Here is an 18,312-nt window from a genome sequence, read left to right as displayed (position 1 = left end):
GCGCCCCCCGCGCCTCCGCGCGAGCGCGAGTCGCCGGCGGAAGTGCTGCGTCGCGCATTTCCGGGTGTTGTCTGGCCGCCGCCGCCGCGCATCTCCGGTCTCCCGGCCGCCGCCACCGCTGCCGCCCCCGCTGCCGCCTAGAGTCCCGGAGCCAGGAGCGACGTCACCGCCATGGCCGGCATCAAAGGTGGGCCTGGGCGCCGGGCGCCGGAGGGCTGGGTGGCCGCCCGAGAGAGAGGGGGAGGGGTCCTTGGCAGCCCCCGCACGCCGCCTCCCCGGCCCGGGCGCCCGCCACGGAGGTCCCTGCGCTGGCGGCTGCCTCCCGCCCCTCGACCCCCGCCTTCGCCCTCGCAGCCTGAGAGCCCAGCCGGGCGCGGCGCTCCGGGGTAGGCCCGCGGGGCGGGCGGCTTCTCCGTCAGCCCCTGCTTTCTGCTGATCTCCGAAGCCTGTCTCCCACCCATCGGCCCCCGTAGAAAGAACGAAGTGGTCCATGGTCTGCGAGAGTCCCGCAGCGCCTCGGGCCAGCACACATGTTCTGCAGGAGTTTGCATCCGAGAGTCAGGCAAGCAGAGAGTGATCTTGAGGGGCTTGAGGGCCCTAGAGATGCCCGTTACGGAAATCAGTGTCCTTTCCCTCTTAGAGGCACTAGTGCGATCTTCGGGGGCTGAGCCAAACCGAGTCCCTCCGGAATGCCCTGGAGGGACTTAGGGACGGTTCTTTCAGAAACCTTGGTCATCACATGAGAGTGGCCACACGAGAGTGGCCATCCCTCTCAGGACCAGTCCTCCAAGCTTTACAGCCTTCGAAAACGGATGCGTTTTGATTTGTGGTGTTTGTCAGATAGGGTTAGACCCTGTAAGCGACCCCGATGTGCCCCTGTTCTCCACAGTTGCGCGTTGAGACTTTTAGTTGGGTTTGTTAAATAAAATAGTGTTAAAACTTAATGGAAAATTGCTCGTTTATTCGTCTGTTTCCTTTAGAAAGAAGGAAGGTTGTGTTTTTTCACATTGTTTCGTAGTTTTGTTACTGTGATTGGAAGGAAACACCGTTGACAGCGTTTTCAACTTTTTGGCCACGAATTGCATTGATTTCCTGACCTGCGGCTTTGTAGAAGGGACAGGCAAGCAGGAGGTGAAGAACTTTAATAGCAGTGTTTGGGGTTTTTTTTCCTGTTTAATTTGTTTCCTTCAGGACAACTTTTATTGAGCTGCTTTCCCAGAGTCACATTTTTACTGTTTTCTGGTTTGATGTCTGAAAACATTTCACTTCTGATGTAAAACTTTGTCATTAGATAAGCAACAAAGATCATTTTTAATCTCTTTTTGAATTGTGATAGACCTTCTTGAATCTTTGTGTGGAAAGGCAGTTAGGGGAGAATGCTGTGGTTTTTAAGGATGCTGCTCGTTTCGCAGTCCTTCCCCATTTCTTCAGTGTCATCAACAGAAATCTCCTCCCTTTTAAAAAAAAATAACTTTGAAATTTCCTTTTTCAATTTAGGAAAATATTAAGCAGGTGAAAGTATCTCAGATGGAATTGTACTTACACTTTTGGTTTCAGTGAGATTTTCTGATTGTTATGACTGTTTATCAGGACATTTTCTTTCATTGGTCTATCTCTGCATCAGGCAGCAGTGTTTCTATAATTGGAGACCATTACTTAATTCTTAAGCCATTTGCCTATTATTTGGTTATATATTGGACTTTTCTGATAACTCCCAGGTTCGGGAACTGGTCCCTGCTATGCTAATCTCTTTGTAGTCACAGAATCAGCACCCTGTCTCTGGAGAGTTTAGGTAATTGGGCTGTTCCATCCCTTGCCTAGAGGCTTTGGGAGTGGAAACCAGACTCATCTAAGTTTTGCCCTCCAAATGTTTCATCACACAATTACAGTATAAATTTTTGTCTTTTTGATATGTCATCTGGGACAACCATTTATACACAAATGATGACATTTGTATATAAATCAGCCTAGTTGCTGATTTCATAAGACTGGAGAAACTTTACAAGTTTTGAGAACACTTCTGAGCAATGTGTTTAACCCCATTGGGGTCAATCCAGTGCGATTAGAGGTAAGATATCACTTAAAGTTATTTTTTGATACTTAAATCTTACCTTGTTTTCATTTTTAAATTTTAAAAAAAAGAGATCTTCTTTTATTAACTCTCTTAAGAGTGTACTTAGAGAATTTAGATTTTCTTTTTTGATAGGAACATAAATAATTGTTCTCTGACATGAAAGAGTTACCCACAGAGACCATCAAGCCCTAAAGCTACTTTTCTTTTGGCCAAGATTACCACAAATGGGTATGCTTTTTGAGATTTTTCTGTTTTCTTTTAAGGTTGGGTGTTTTGTTTTGTTTTCTTCGGTCTCCTTTCTCTTGTCAGAGGGCAGATCTTGCTTATGTGCAGTTCTGCCTCTTATTTCTCATTTGTTTCAATGTGTGAAGCAACATCTTCAAATTTAAAAATTTCATGTTACAAGTTACAGGTAACGGTGATCATTTCTGGGTAGGGAAGTTATTTCTCACTTAATTTTGTTCTGGCTAAGTGAATTGCTATGGACAAAATTATGTATAAATGAACATAGGTGGCTCTAATTTTTTTTTTTATTCTGCTGAAATTCACATACAATATATCACAAAATGAATAAATAACGACTGGATAAGAGCCTAGGGGTCTGTTTATGAGGAATGATAGCTTTAACGTCTGAGCTTTGTGACCCTTGTTTCCTCCGGGATTCTAAATTGTATTCTGGATAAATGGCTTCTGAATAAATAAGTTGTTACTATAGAGTATTTACATTCAAAAAGTGGAGATGGTTCCCTGAAACTAATGTTAACACTGTATGTTAATTATACAGTTACATAAAAAAATTTTTTAAGTAGAGCTGGCTGTTTACTTCTTCAGTGTGTCTTGTAACAAGTATCTTTAGCGTTCAGAGAATTATTTGCATTAGTCTCATTTTATAGAAGAAGAAAGAATTGACACTCAGACATGATTATGTAGACAGCTAGTTAAGTGGCTAGTAGGGGCTAGGGACCCATTGTCTCCTGACTTTATGTGCTGTTTTTACTATACTACTTTGGCATGATCTTCCTCTCCTCTTCCCTTCTGTCCCTTTTTTTTTCCTCCCCTTGGTTTTTTTTTTTAAACTCATTCTACAGATATTTGTTAGTGTTAAGAGCTGGGGTGTGAGCATCAACAACAGAAAAACTTTTTCCCTGCTGTGGTGGACCAGACAGCTCATTAGGGAAATAGATACAGAGGCGCCTGGCTGGCTCAGTTGGCTATAAGCATCTGACTCTTCATTTGGCTTCAGGGTCATGGAATTGAGCCCCACTGTGGGCTCTGTGGTCAGCACGGAATCTGCAGCCCCCCTGCCTCTGTTCCTTACTCCCCTTCCTGCGTACTTTCTCCCTCTCTCTCTAAAATAAATAAAGTCTTTATTTAAAAAAGGGGCGCCTGGGTGGCTCAGTCATTAAGTGTCTGCCTTCGGCTCAGGTCATGATCTCAGGGTCCTGGGATCAAGCCCCTCATCCGGCTCCCTGCTCAGCAGGAAGCCTGCTTCTCCCTCCCCACCACTCCCCCTGCTTGTGTTCCCTCACTGTCTCTCTCTCTCTCTGTCAAATAAATAAATCTTAAAAAAATAAATAAATAAAAGGAAAACCAATTTTAAATCTTACAAAGTTACAGCTGTGATAACTGAGCAAATGGGATGTATATAGTGGGGGGAAGGGGGCTCTGCACATGCCTGGCCCTCTGCCTGGAATGCTCCCCTCTGATACCCACATGATTCATTCCTTCATTTCATACAAATCTCCACTCAGATGTCACCTCATCAGAGATGCCTTCCCAGCCCACTCTGTCTAGGATAGCGCTCCCATCCTCTTACTCTACCTGATTTTTTTCAGAACACTTAACATTCATTTACTAATGTTGTTAGCTTGTTTTTTATCATTTTGTTCTCCTGCTAGACTATAAGACTCATGAGAGCAAGAGCTTTGATTTTTTTTGTTGCTTTATCTCCGGTATCAAGAACAATGTGTGACGCGTATTAGGTGCTCAATAGATATTTGTTGAATGAATGAATATAATAGGGGGAATTCGTCTAGCGGGAGGTTTGAAAAAACTTCAGGGAGGAAGAAATGATTGAGCCGAGATCTAAAGGACATGGAGGGGTTCACTTGGCAGAAGGAGGAAAGGAATGGAATGAGAATGCAAGCTCCATGTGTGTGGAAGGGCCTTGTCTGGTTTATGAACGTATCTCCAGTTTGGTTCCCAGTAAATATTTCTTGAATAAATATTTCTTGAATGAAACGAATGAAAGAAAAAGTGTCTGAGGTAAGAGGGACAACATGTGCAAGGGCCAGGTGGGTGAGGGAGCCTGCCGATTTCCAGGAAATGAAAGGGCAGTGTAACTGAGTGCAGAGAGGATGGGGTAATAGGCTGGTATGAGTGTGTCAGGAGAGTAAGCAGGGCCAGGTTTTGAGGACCTGTGAGCAAAACAAATGGTAAACTCAGTATTTTCATCCCAGTTGCATTCCATTGTAAACTTGAAGTTGTCTGCTATAAAATGAAAAGTGCAATTGCTTTTCTTTTTTCTGTCACTGAAAATGTAATGGCATTGAGAACTTAATAAATGCGTTCAGGGTCGACATGACCTACATCAGTGATCTAAGTGAAAACCAAACTACCACGTGAGTAGGTGTCCTTGATTATGACCATTTTAATCCAGAGAAGTCTATGAGTACTAGGCAGGATTTGACCCCTTTACTGTTAATTCTGGTTTGTATGTGTTAACTTTTCTCTTGGTAACTTTTAGACCTTCTACAACCCTTGTGAGTTTTAATATTTCTCTGAAGGTTAATGGACTGCATCATTTAAAACAAAAAACACCTAAGTAATTCTCTTAGCCACTGCAGTTACAGAAATACAGGTCATATAGAATTCAAATAAATTGATCATTTATATCTTTGCTTAATTCTAGGCCATTGATTAACTATGCCTATTGAAGAAAGTTGTTTCTACTAGTATATGTCAAAACACTTTACAAAATATAATGCTTTGTATATGTGTGTTTATAATTCTAAAAACCATGTTTTACCTGTAGATTGCATCTGTTGTTTGTGATAATATAAAATAGTGATACCAAAGAAGGATTTGTACCATTATTTGGCACATTTTCCAATGTATAAACAATTATGGGAGGAAACCCAACTATAGTTTTGTAAACTATTCAGAGATCTATATCAAAATGAGTTGATTAAAATTATTAACACCAGATGTCCTTGGACACTCTCTTCTAACCAGTTTTGAGCACATTGGGGGTGTATGTGCAAGAAGCAGGAGCTGATCATGAGAGACTTTCCCACAGGATAAAATTCTGAAGTCCAGTAAAGCTAAGAATGCACAGTTTCTCCACATCCTCCTTTTCAAACTATAATGATCTGTGCAGTAAGTGTAACACTAATGACTGGAAGAGCATTATTGATCTGGCAGGCTAGGCTACTCCCTGGAAACAGAGCCAGTAATGAGGGAATGTGGTGGTGGGCTCACTATGGGTCAGGGTTTTGAAAATCAGTGTTGCCTTATTTTGCCTTGAAGACGACACGAAAAACTTATTCTGAGACAATAGATAACTCCCTTTTAATGCATTTGTTTTTTTGTGTTGTGTTTTGCTTTTTGCTTCTGGGGTCACAGGTAATGTTCAAACTGCTAATACTAATATTAATAAAAATAATATTTAGTTTAATTAATACTTGTATTTGACTCTATTTACTTTGCAGCTTTGATTAGTTTGTCCTTTGGAGGAGCAATCGGGCTGATGTTTTTGATGCTTGGATGTGCCCTTCCAATATACAAGTATGTAAAATTTTTGTCTTTTTGAGTGTTTAAGGGTAAAATTTTTCTACTTTTAAAGCTTTAAAAATTTTTTGAATGGAAGCTTCAATGTTCATTTACCAAGGACAAACCTTTTTCAAAGTACAAAAACACTTTTGGTTATTGCATTACTGCTCAGTTTTGAGTGCCTGTTGATAAAATTAAACACAAGGAGATGTAAAATGTCCTTTAAGCAAAAAAACACCAGAAGCAGAATCAAGAGACGGTCGATTATGGAAAAAAAAAGTCATGTAAGCAGTTACTTTCCATGGGATAGAAAGAAATATTAAAAATCAAAAGGATAGGTTAGTAAGAAAAATACAGGCAACTAAATAGAGAAATGCACAACAGATACCAAAAAAGAACTGCAAATTACTAATCACATGAAATTATACTCAGCCTCTCTCAAAATTAAATGAAGTCCTTTGGCAGAGATAAAAGCTATGGGCAGACAGGCACTGTCCTGTGCAGTGGGGTGAGGAATAGCTATGGGCAGTCGTCTTGGAGGCCAGTTTGCTTGTGGCTCTCAAAATGTATATATTCCTTGAACTAGTCCTTCCACTTAGAATTTCTCATATAAATCTACTGGCAGGTGTTGGCCAAGATATGTGTAGTGAGGAAAGAGTATGGATATTCTCAGCAGCCTTGTTTATAACAGCAAACAAACACCTGGAGGCATCCTAGAGGCCTGTCAAAGGAGAAACGGTTCAACTCTGGAATGTCCATCAGTGGAAGTAGCAGGCAGTGTTAAGAATGAGGAGGAGCTGTAAGTGCTCATATCTCAAGGTGTTCACAGTACATTGTTAAATAGAAAAGTGCAATGGTTCATGTTGTTAAAATTTATCTGTCTGAAAATAGAGAAGGATCCACAAGAAGGTTATTAGGAGAACGGAAAGAGAAAGCAGGGGAGATATGTTAGCTTGGAGTTTTCACTTTTTGTGCTTTTGTGTTTTTTTTAACTTTTTATGTTGAAATGATTGTGTGCTATCAAGAAGCTGCAAAAATAGTACAGAGAGGTCCCCTGAACCCTTCACACAGGCTTCCCCCAGTTGCCCTGTCTTACATAACCATAGTTGTAGTATCCAACCAGGAAATGACATTGGCACAGAACAATAGCTAGACTGTACATTAAAAACCATTTATTTCCTATATTCTGACTGAAAGTCTTCAGTATTACTTTCAGTTTGTTTTCTACATTTTGACTTCAGCATCTGGGCAGTTCATAGTGACCTAACGAGAGTTTGGGGGTGTTCCAGCTTTACCCTAAGAAGGCTGTCATTCATTAGGAGTCAAGAGCAATGAATCTTGAATTTAAAAAATGACTGTGTTAATATTTCTATTTTTCATATGCCTCTTTATTTATAACCTAAAATAAAAAATATTTTTAATTTTGGGCCTTGATTCCAAATGCTTTAATTTATAAGGCATTTTCTTTTAATATAAGAAATATTTAATCATTGTGTCATAGTTGACTTTAGAAATACTGTGACTTTCAATGTTTCTCTTTTCAGTGTTCAGGTTATTGTTTATTTTTAAACTGTATCATGTTTTGTACCTTATAATATTTGTCTGGCCTGATTTTTTAAAAAGCATATATTATTGTCTAGGAAAATGACATAGGTAGTGAAAACTACATTAACTTATTTTTTTTTTCTAGCCAATACTGGCCTCTCTTTGTTCTGTTTTTTTACATCCTTTCACCTATTCCATACTGCATAGCGAGAAGATTAGTGGATGATACAGATGCTATGAGTAACGCTTGTAAGGAACTTGCCATATTTCTTACAACAGGCATTGTTGTCTCAGCTTTTGGGCTCCCTATCGTATTTGCCAGAGCACATTTGGTAAGTGGATATATCTTCTGTCAACGATTTTACACTAGACTGTGTTAAAATTGTCTCAGGAAAAGATTTTGTGAAATGATATGAAAACGGGATGAGGAACATAAGATCCTAGAGGATAGAGATAATCTTACTTTTACTGTTAACTAATACAAATGATACTGGAGAGCGTGGCTGGGGTCTGTGATAGCAGCTGGCTCCCCAGTACCTCATGCTCAGAACCGGGCACATCAGCTCACCCAGTGCTTACCAACCACAGGCCACAGGCCTGAGGAGACCTTGTGTTCTTTGAGGCGGGAAAGGATAGAAGAGGAGAAGGGGCGCTGGGCTCCATATACTTGTCTTCCCAGACTCACCGGTCAGAGTCACTCCTCCCACACTGAGGAGGTGGAGAAGCCATGGGCTGGCCACCCTTCCATATGCAGAGGGCGGTTCTCCCCCCTCACCCCTGTAAAAGAATGTACATGAGTATGGTTTCTTCTTCAGTACTTTAATCTGCTCTCTAGATACAATTTTAGATTCACTGAAGAAGAGTTGGAGCGAATTGCTTTATAAACAGAAAGTTGTAGAAGTCTGTGCTGCCTCCTCAGAGTCCAGAAGTCTGACTGTTGAATAATTATCTTCGTGACTTTCTGTCTTTTTGAAGGAAGCAAATTAAAAACAGTATTGAAAGACCATTAAGTGTGCAGTAGAGTGAAAGTTATTATTACAAATTGTATTTGTTTTAGAGCGTGACTGGCTTACAACTAGAGTCTTCATTTGCTTTTCATTCTCCTTTTGTTTTTCATGCGTCTGTTAACGAAGTGTTTATCTATCTTATTTCCCTAGATTGAGTGGGGAGCTTGTGCACTTGTTCTCACAGGAAACACAGTCATCTTTGCAACTATACTGGGCTTTTTCTTGGTCTTTGGAAGCAATGATGACTTCAGCTGGCAGCAGTGGTGAAAGGAATTACTGAACTATTGTCAAGTGGACTTCTTGTCGTTTGTTGGCCCATCTGCGCACACACGAGCTGGGGCAGGAATGCTGAGTGGTACAGCAAGCCTCTTGGGGGTATCCTAGGTGCTCCCTTCTCACTTCCATTGTAAGCATACTATTTTCACAGAGACTTGCTGAAGGATTAAAAGGATTTTCTCTTTTTGGAAAAGCTTGACTGATTTCACACTTATCTCTAGTATGCTTTTTGTGGTGTCCTGCTGAATTTAAATACTTATGTGTCCCTGTTTAGTTATTTTTTTTTTAATCAGTATGCAATGTGAAGCATTTTTCAAATGTAACAACCATTTGCATTGGTTAGAAATTAGATTTCTTCTGGCTATTACTGGGCTAAAGGACATCTTTTATCTTAAAATTATTTAACCTCCATTGCAAAAAGTTCAAAAAAGTTTCAATCAGTCAGGATGACATCACTCCCAATATTATGCAAACATGCAGACTGTTGGCATACCTTATAGACTGTATACTCAGTGCAAATATAGCTGCATTTATACCTCAGAGGGCCCAAGTGTTAACGCCTGTGCCCTCCGTAAGGGTTGCTGATTTTGCCAGGAAACAGGTGTTTTGTGAATTGAAAATTATTTTATGGAATTGCTGCAAAGGAGTGCTTTCCTTCTCAGTTGTTGGAAGAATTTATTGTTAAAGGTAAGCGTGTAAAACCCGGTTTTTAAGATGGTTTTTATTTATGTTTATTATAAAGTAGAGTGAGTTGCATTGTGGGAAGAAATGACGTTGAAATTCCACTTTTTGAATCCTCTTTCTATCTATAAGTGAAACGTTTGATCTTCTATCAGCCTTTCCTATTTTACCATGGGCAAAATGGACATATGGAACTATACTACTGATAAGGGAAAGTTGTATGTTTGCGTCATCTAGACCAGAAAAACCTTTCCCTGCTTCCTCCTTTTAACTTAATTTTATACATTGTATATATTAAGTAAAATAACTTTTCAAATATAGTTTAATAACACTTTAAATTAGAGGTATTTATCTCACTTGGAAAGTAATCGCTATGCCATACATGCCGAGCGCCCTCTGTCCCGCAAGGCCTTGACGTGATTAACAAGTGACTTGTTACTCTTGCAGAGAAGTGATGCATTAACAATTTAAGATTTAGACCATGGTAATTGTAGTTCTTATTCTCTAAGGTTATATCATATGTAATTTAAAAATATTTAAGACAAGTTTCCTGTATACCTCTCAACTTTTTTGGGTTTTTATTTCATCATGATAGATACGCTGTTTCCTTTTAAATGGCATTTATTGTGTGAATTAATGCAAAGTAGCCAAATCCAGCTGTATAGCAGCTTCAAACACAATCCTGACCAAAAAAATCCCCGGTAACCAGGCATGATCAAATCGTAGTGGTCATTTACATCTCAAGAATTATCAGTACCTTTTTCGCGATCTAGTTAGGAAAATGTTCGAGTTGGTCTGACAGTATGATGTTGAGGATATTTGTATGTTTGTTCAGTTTAATGACAGGAAGATGATTTTGCCTTCAGACAAAACTGAGTGATCATGACAGGTACCTTTTGTTGTTTTATAAAGTTTATTTCTCAAGAAAATGGGAACAGATTTTGGGTTTGTTTAGCTTCTTATGAAAGATGCGCGAAGGCCACAGGTTTTATTGCCAGACCCAAGTTGTGACTTTAGCTGTGAGATGGGAAGCAGAACGAAGGACCTGCGTGTGGCCATCCCACTTAGACAGTAGGCTGGACACGACTTGCAGTGTTACAATGACAGAGACCTAAAGAGGAAGGTACAAGTACGCGTGACGTAGCCGGTCATGTGGTTGGGAACTCAGTGCCTGGGATCTACTTGATTGCTTTTTTGTTTGTTTTTTTTGTTTGTTTGTTTGTTTTGTTTTGTTTTGTTTTTGCGGGAAATACATCCTCTGCCCCTCCCCCATTTTCTGTTCTAGAATATCAGTGCAGTGCACTGCTACTATTTTATTCACTTGGCCATAGACTCTTTTTCTAATAGCTGCATATTATTTCTGTGTACTGATTGCACTGGCAGCATTGTGTCTTCCATCTTGCGCACTAGCTCGACATAGTGCTGTCTCTGACTTCTAGTTAGTTGTTTGAGGTATGACTTTTCCATAGAACATGCACTGATCCTGCATTGCCATTCTTCTATGGAAAGAAAACTTTTGATGATGAAACAATAAAGATTTTAAATATCTATTTTAGTTTGTGGGTGTTTTTGAAATGAAAATACACAACGCACCTTAGGAACTGAAGTGCATTACTCGTTTTAATAATGTGATCTAAAACAAGGATGGCATTAGTCATTAATGTCAGACTTGCAAGAGTTTTACTCCCAAAATAGAATTGAAACCATAGTAATAAATGTTAGTGAAGCCCTATGATTTTGTGCCATGATGAAAGGATTGGTAACCTGGGGAAGTAGATTTCTTACCTAACCCTTTCCAAAAAAGCCATAGATGATTTTGATGATTAAAAAAAGACTGTTGATAATCTAAAGTCAAGGTTGTACCTGTTTTTAAAGCTTCAGATCTTTTTTATTACTGTATGTTTGATTGTATATTTATCACCATTCATTATTAGAGCATTTTGCTTTTTGCAAACATTTTCAAATAGTTAAAGGTAAAAAAAAATCTGTGTGGTACAACGTGAACAGAGAAAAGTACTGTTCTCTTTTATCAAACATGAATCTTGTCCCAAATTGTCCTAATTATATAATTTCATTATATACTTTAGAAAGTGTAGGTCATAGTTTCTTAGTATTTGCTCTAACAGGATTTGGGGGGTATTGTCAAGATCATCCAGATTCCTAGAGTAAACCCTAGAATATGTATATTGAATGTGACAAGATCCATTCCTAAGTTTCAGGTAACTTTAATTCACCACGTCAGATTTCACAAGCAGCCGTGCAACAGTACTGTCAAGTGATGTGTACCTTTTACTTCTCAGGCGGCTTTATGGTTTATAAAATTGGTGGGAAATTCAAAGTCATGTTTCTTCCACATAAGCCTATGTTATCCTTACTCTGGGTGAAGATTAGGGAGCTCTTTTTTTATTACAGGCCTCCTAATTTTCTGGCACTCCCAGAGAAGAGAACATATCTTGTAAAATAAATATTCCAGATAACTGAAGATTATCTCAGAAAGAACCAACATTTGTTTTTTTTGGTGAAAGTATTAAATAAGCCATATGCTTTTGTACTCTCTTAGAATATAATAGGACACTTTGGATTTTCCTTGGTAATTTAAGGTTGTCATAAATTATTTCCCCCTCTTTTAAATAGCTCCTGTATTTTTCTGGAATTGTGTTTTTGCTGGCTTTACTTACCACTGAGTTTGTTGCTAGCATGCCTTAACTTCTTTTATTTCTGATTTTCTGAACTGTACTACATTAGGGGGCGTCCGGTGGCTCCGTCGGTTAGGTGTCCAGCTCTTAGTTTTCAGTTCCATATTCAGCAAAAAGTCTGGTAGAGGGTCTCTCTCCCTTTCCATCGCCTTCTGTCCTTCCCCCAACTCATGTGCATGGGCGTGTGCACTCTTTCTCTCCAAATGAGTGGATAAATCTTTAAACTAATTAATTAATTAATACATCAGGAAAAATGGCAAGTTATTGGGGAAAAATGAGGTAACCAAGCAGACTGAATCCATTATGTAACATTTCTGTACATAGTACCTCAGTGGGCTTCACCAGGTGCTCCCACCCCTTATACAAATGAAATGCTTTGAAAAGGCCTTTTTACAAAACTGTAGCTGTTAAACTGCACGCCAGCCAGTGGGCCGTTGTGAGAGGGAGCACAGACGAGGTGTGACGGTGCGGCAGGAAGAGCGTCTGAGGTCCCGTGGCTGAGCTCAAGGATGTAGCTTGGACACCCATAGGCTTCCAACTGATTTCTGAGAGCTTATCTCTCTCCACCGTTTGTTTTCAGTTGCAGAAAATCTAGATATGAAGACAGTTTGACAGTTCATTTTTACTGGGCACTCTGTACTGAATATTTTGCTGCCAGTCTCTTGAAGATTCTTTGAATCCATCCTTGGGTTTCGGACCATACAATTCAGATATTAATTATTAAGCTTGTAAATTCCTATCAGAGGGAATAAAACAGTCAAACTCAAACATGTTTCCACAAGTGAGAAATTAAGACCATGAAACATCCCTTTTCCAATTATAGTTGTTTTCTTGTTTGTGTTTAGAGCTAGTACTCACGGGGAAAACAGGAACTTTTGTTTCAGAAGCCAGTTGAATGGCTAATACTGTGAGAGAGAAACTTTGTGGTAGCTTACAGCCATAGAAACCATCAAATAGAACAATATAGAATGAGACTGAGTATTTTCATATCTCTTTGTGAGAATTACTATTTAATAATTTAGTTACCTTGATTTGTACTGTGTCTTGCATTTAATATCAGAAATATCTTTTTCTCGGGGCGCCTGAGTGGCTCAGTGGGTTAAGCCTCTGCCTTCGGCTCAGGTCATGATCTCAGGGTCCTGGGATCGAGTCCCGCATCGGGCTCTCTGCTCAGCAGGAAGCCTGCTACCCCCTATCTCTCTGCCTGCCTCTCTGCCTACAGGTGATCTCTCTCTCTCTCTCTGTCAAATAAATAAATAATCTTTAAAAAGAAATATATTTTTCTTTTTTGGCTGGCCAATGTATTATGTAATATGTAAATGTAGTTATGACATAAAAGTCAGTAAACTTGTGTAGATATGTGAACCTCTAAAATAGAACAGATGTTTTCCTGAAAGCTAGGTATACTTCATAGAACATGCGGTGATTGTCTCTAAAAGTGTTCACTATCGAACAGTTTTCTAGGATTAAATTAAAATGGATGGATTTTAATTCATTTTTGTAATGGTCTAAATCATCAGCTTCCAAAATACAGAATCAGCTCTAATACCTAGTTAATGAGTACAGCAGTGAAGAAGAGGGTATTAGTCTCCCAAGGATTTAAAAAAAAAAAATGGTTTTGCGCCATACTTCATACTAGAAAGGACATTTGTCATTTATAAGCATAAATGTCCTAATCTAGTGCTTAAAAGTGTCCTCAAAAAATACATTATTACAGGGGCGCCTGGCTGGCTCTGTGGTAGAGCATGTGACTATTAATTTCAAGGTCACAAATTCGAGCCCCATGTTGGGCCTACATCCTACTTTAAACAAAGTAATGTACATACGTATACACACACACATACACACACACACACACGTATGTATACTTAAAAAAACACCTTCCAGACACCGAGAAGTATCTTATTAGTTGGACAACTAATTAGGTAGAAATGGTTTATAGTTCACCTTGACTATGTGAAGATAGTATGAGATATGTATACTGAAACACTGCGTTTGGTTCAAGCTCTATCTAGATAAGTTCTTTGTTCCCAGGGGCAATTATATTCTACATGGCAACATTCTAGGTACTAGAACATTCTAGGTCCAAAAAACTTGGAACAAGGTCCTTCTCTGAGCTAGAGACTCAGAAGGTATCAAAGGAAGCTGATTCCTATACATGCCAAAAGGGAAGTGTGGGGAACTGCAGGAGGAAAAGATTCGGGAAGGAAAAGGGAGGTGCATGGTAATTTCCTGTTCTGCTTTGGCCTGTCTCTCTCTGGCAGGCAGGGTCTTCGCAGCAGAAGGCTTTCTCAGGAGCCGCATGAGGGGTGGTGTTGGCTCTTAGGCTTCCTGGGACTCGGGGGAGTTGGGGCAACAGAAATGGGGGTGGGTGCCTCTTGATTTTGACACCCTCACCCTGGGTCCCAGATACAGTGGAGACATGAGAGGTGGTGAGATTTATGTTGTGTTGTAAAGGAATGACCAAGCAGATTTGCGGATGAACTGTGTGGGGGAAAAAGAGAGGAGTCGAAGGTAACTACCAAGTTTTTGATTGTCATGTCAGGTGGGGGATGAAGAAGTAGTAGGGAGAGTTTGAACACAGTAAGGTCTTCACCATCTGAACAAACTTCTGGTTCATCATATCTGCTTGGAACCTGGATGTGACATCATTTGCCTTGTTTCAAACCTTTACCCTACGAAACAATACTGTGGGCCCTTCAGCTGTGTAACTACTTTATAAGATCCTGGGGGTTGACACTAGCACACATCTTGACATAGTGGTTACAGCGTGAGTTCTTCAGTCAGCCTCCCCACCAGCTCTTCCTCCTACTAGATGTGTAACCTTAAGTGAGTTACTGGACCTCTCCGTGTCTCAGGTCCACATCTGTACAATGAGGATAATAACAGTACCTGCTTCGTAATGTGGCTGTGATGTTTCAGCGTGACGTGCAGAGGGCTCACAGTGATTGAGATGGTTAAATGTTAGCTATCATTACTTCTTCTTACCAGTTCTCTGCACTGCTAAGCAGTTCCCTCTTCTCATGGGAGTAGACAAAATGAAAAAAACCAGAACATTTTAACAATCCAGTCTAGTATATTGCTGACAGGAGTCACCCTGTTAGCCTCAGAGTATCTCTTGGAAATGCTCTACCTCCCTGGTCTTCTCATTCACTGCAGTATTTCAGGAAGACCTATTGATTATCTAATAAACACCACCAAGGTGCCATGACACGCTTCCGATGGCTTAAGTATATGTGATCCTCCCTACCCCCACTCCCGCACCAAACTGAGAAATGATACACCTTTTTTTTTTTTTTAAAGAATAGGGAAATATATTGCCAAACTTAGAACAAGAAGGGAAAGTCTTGGTAGATCTGAAACTAAGAAATCTCTGAGAAAATGAGAACCTAAATGATCAAATTGAAGAACAAAACTGTAGCCTAGAATGCTGATGGCAAGCACATGGGAGGATGCTACCATAAAATATGGGGGCTGTGCCAAGGAGGCCCTTTATCAGCACAAGTGGTGGCATCCAGAGTGGGAAAGGGGCTTAGGCAACATACTGAGGCAGTTTACTGAGGGATTCTTTGGGGTGCTACAGGGGGAGCAGCCAAACCAGCAGATCTTTATGCGTCTACACACAGACCCGTCCCCATCTCACACCTTCCAAGCTGGGTTGGAGGACATGTTCCCTGAAGTAGCAAAAGTGGGAATAGCTAAGTCCAGAAGTCCAGCCACCAGGGTACCCTGCTCAGTGGCACCTCTTTCTTCTCCTTAACTCACTGAAAACAACACCCCTCCCTTTCCTCAGGCTGCGCAAGCGGGAGCAACAGTTGGTCTAGCCAGGGGTTCTAGGTAGCAGAGGGCAGTTCCCAGACAGGGATAACCAGGCAGTTCAGGAATGCCCATTGGTATAAGACAAACTCACAGAATTTAGCACCAAGGAAACAGTTAACAACAAAAAGAAGCTCCATGTTGACAGTTTTGAAAATTGAAGCCATCCAAAAGACCATACCAAGTGGTATACAACATCAGGCTGATGAAGTTACAGAATATTTTATGTATTTTGCACCCAAATCCAATTAGATTGCCCAGGACCACGTTTTTGCTTTTTTCCTCAGAGCTTCTTTGTCATACCACAGTGGATTTAATTCAAAGACACACAGTATAGTCTTACTACGGGTAAACATTTTCCCGCAGCATATTCTCCCTGTAACATCCTCTCCTGTGACCGTGAACATGGAACCCACTATCTGCTTGGATGGGAAGGGAGGGAAGAGCTGTATCTGCTATTACACGTCTTACACGAGACATTCCATAGCCCACCATAGGCATTTACTCATCGCACAGCTATTTTTGGAATCAGACACCAGGGCTACAAAATAAAACGGGAAGTGAGATGAGAACAAACAAAAGTATCTTGGACATCCCTGCTACATTCTATCTACCAAGTAGCTGTGTGACTCTAGAGGAAGTAGCAACAGCAGCGGAGGGAGGATAGAGAAGGCTTCACAAAGAAAATGGTTGTTGGGCCACCTGGCTGGCTCAGTCAGTTGAGCATGTGACTCTTGATCTCAGGATTGTGCATTTGAACCCCATGTTGGGTATAAAGATTACTTTAAAAAAAATGGTGGTTGATCTTGGTCTAGGATGGTAATAAAGAACTATTCAAGCCCCCAACCTGTGTGACAGTTAATGTTCTTATGTTCATGTTTCTCTTCCAAAGTATTTCGGGAATCCCAGGATTGCATGTGTTATACAAACTGGTCATGGTTGTCGCTTGTCCCTCAGCTGAACTCTGGCACTGAATTGGCTTCCATTGTCTGCATCCACCTTTCCACCACTTTCTAATTGCTTTTCCCTTTATCCCTATATCCTGCACCCCAACCATGGATAGGACGCTCTCCCTTGATCCTGTGAAGCACACCTAAAATCGGGCTATAACTTCAAACAAGTCTTTTACCAAAGGCCTGAGGAAAAGAGATAGGAATTACTATACAACCCTCACCGCCCCCCCCCCCCCCGCAAAGAAAACTCAAAACTGATCATCATACTCACTGTCTTCTACAGTCACTGGCTGTGTACTTGCTTGTAAGGCTGCTCCGACTCTCTCTACAGCTCTAACTGTGCCAAGTTGCAGGTAGCATTTTACCTCCCCTAAAAGGGAGAGATTCTCAAATCCCCTGCAAGGGGACTTATGAGGTTTCCTTACATGACTCCAGGCCCCCTGCTCCAAAACAGCTTGATCTGCAGTAATGCATCTCAGCCCACAGAAGACAGGGTTCTTCATAATGAAGCATGTTATCCTTTCAACAATTTTACTCTAGAAGGAAGATTTTGTTTTATTTTAGTGTCCATTGAATCAGAAAACGTCAGATAAACCCACTTGGAGAGACATTCTACGAAACAACTGGTACTCAGTAAAAGTCATGAAAGACAAGAGTCATCGAGGTCATGAGAGTCAAGGAAAAACTGAGGAACTGTCACAGATGGGAAGAAACTATGGAGACACAGCAATTAAACGGAAATGTGATCCTGCATTAGATCTGGAGTGGCACAATGACATTGGGGGAGAATTGGTGAAATTTGAATAAGGTCAGTAGTTTAGTAGTTAGTAATATTGTGCTGATACTAATTGCTTTGTAATTGTGCTGTGGTTATGTAAGTTGATAACTTTAAGGGTAAAAGAAACATGAATTCTCTGTACTATTTTTGTGCAACTTTCTGTAAGTCTAAAACTATTTCAAAATAAAAAGTTTTTTAAAGTACCATTAGCACCCACCAGATCAGCAAAATTGTAAGTCTTGACAATATCAGTAACTGGAAAGGACATGTAGCAAATTAAACACAAATACTGCCAGTGTAAGTGTCCATTGGTACAATCACTTTGGAGAGTATATAGGAATATTTGACAACATGTAGCAAAATTGGAGATCTGTGAGCGTTATAAACAAGTGACTCCATGAGTAGGAACATATCCTGTGGAAACCCCGATACATGCACTCAAGGAACCATGTATAAGAATGTCCATCACTGGGGCACCTGGGTGGCTCAGTGGGTTAAAGCCTCTGCCTTCGGTCAGGTCATGATCCCAGGGTCCTGGGATGGAGCCCCGCATCAGGCTCTCTGCTCAGCAGGGAGCCTGCTTCCCCCTCTCCCTCTGCCTGCCTCTCTGCCTACTTGTGATCTCTCTCTCTGTCAAATAAATAAATAAAATCTTTAAAAAAAAAAATGTCCATCACTAATTTTTTTTAAAGATTTTATTTCTTTTTTTTTTTAA

The 18,312-nt window shown here is 40.5% G+C and overlaps 1 protein-coding gene across 2 annotated transcripts; it reads left to right on the top strand.

Annotated features, from left to right (window-relative positions):
* Positions 1-110: 110 nt before the first annotated feature.
* Positions 111-10,904, top strand: LEPROTL1 (leptin receptor overlapping transcript like 1). Of its 2 annotated transcripts, none has more exons than XM_032869964.1 (4): positions 111-187; positions 5,785-5,860; positions 7,536-7,722; positions 8,548-10,904. In XM_032869964.1, exons 1-4 carry the CDS (start codon positions 172-174, stop codon positions 8,662-8,664), a joined length of 396 nt encoding a protein of 131 aa, XP_032725855.1. In that variant the 5' UTR covers positions 111-171; the 3' UTR covers positions 8,665-10,904. The 2 variants fall into 2 exon arrangements, with proteins under 2 accessions (XP_032725855.1, XP_032725854.1); XM_032869963.1 differs by lacking the exon at positions 111-187 and adding an exon at positions 5,222-5,452.
* The last annotated feature ends 7,408 nt before the right edge of the window (positions 10,905-18,312 follow it).

This window comes from Lontra canadensis, unplaced genomic scaffold (genome assembly GCF_010015895.1).
Source record: "Lontra canadensis isolate GAN:19392208 unplaced genomic scaffold, GSC_riverotter_1.0 scaffold39, whole genome shotgun sequence".
NCBI classification, from domain to species: Eukaryota; Metazoa; Chordata; class Mammalia; order Carnivora; family Mustelidae; genus Lontra; species Lontra canadensis.
This window is presented reverse-complemented; position numbering and strand designations above follow the sequence as displayed.

Coding starts and splice junctions, on each gene's coding strand:
- LEPROTL1 (XM_032869963.1), top strand. CDS start 5,404: ATGCACAGTTTCTCCACATCCTCCTTTTCAAACTATAATGATCTGTGC. Junction 5,453..5,784: donor AAACTATAATGATCTGTGCA/GTAAGTGTAACA, acceptor TTTACTTTGCAG/CTTTGATTAGTTTGTCCTTT. Junction 7,723..8,547: donor TATTTGCCAGAGCACATTTG/GTAAGTGGATAT, acceptor TTATTTCCCTAG/ATTGAGTGGGGAGCTTGTGC.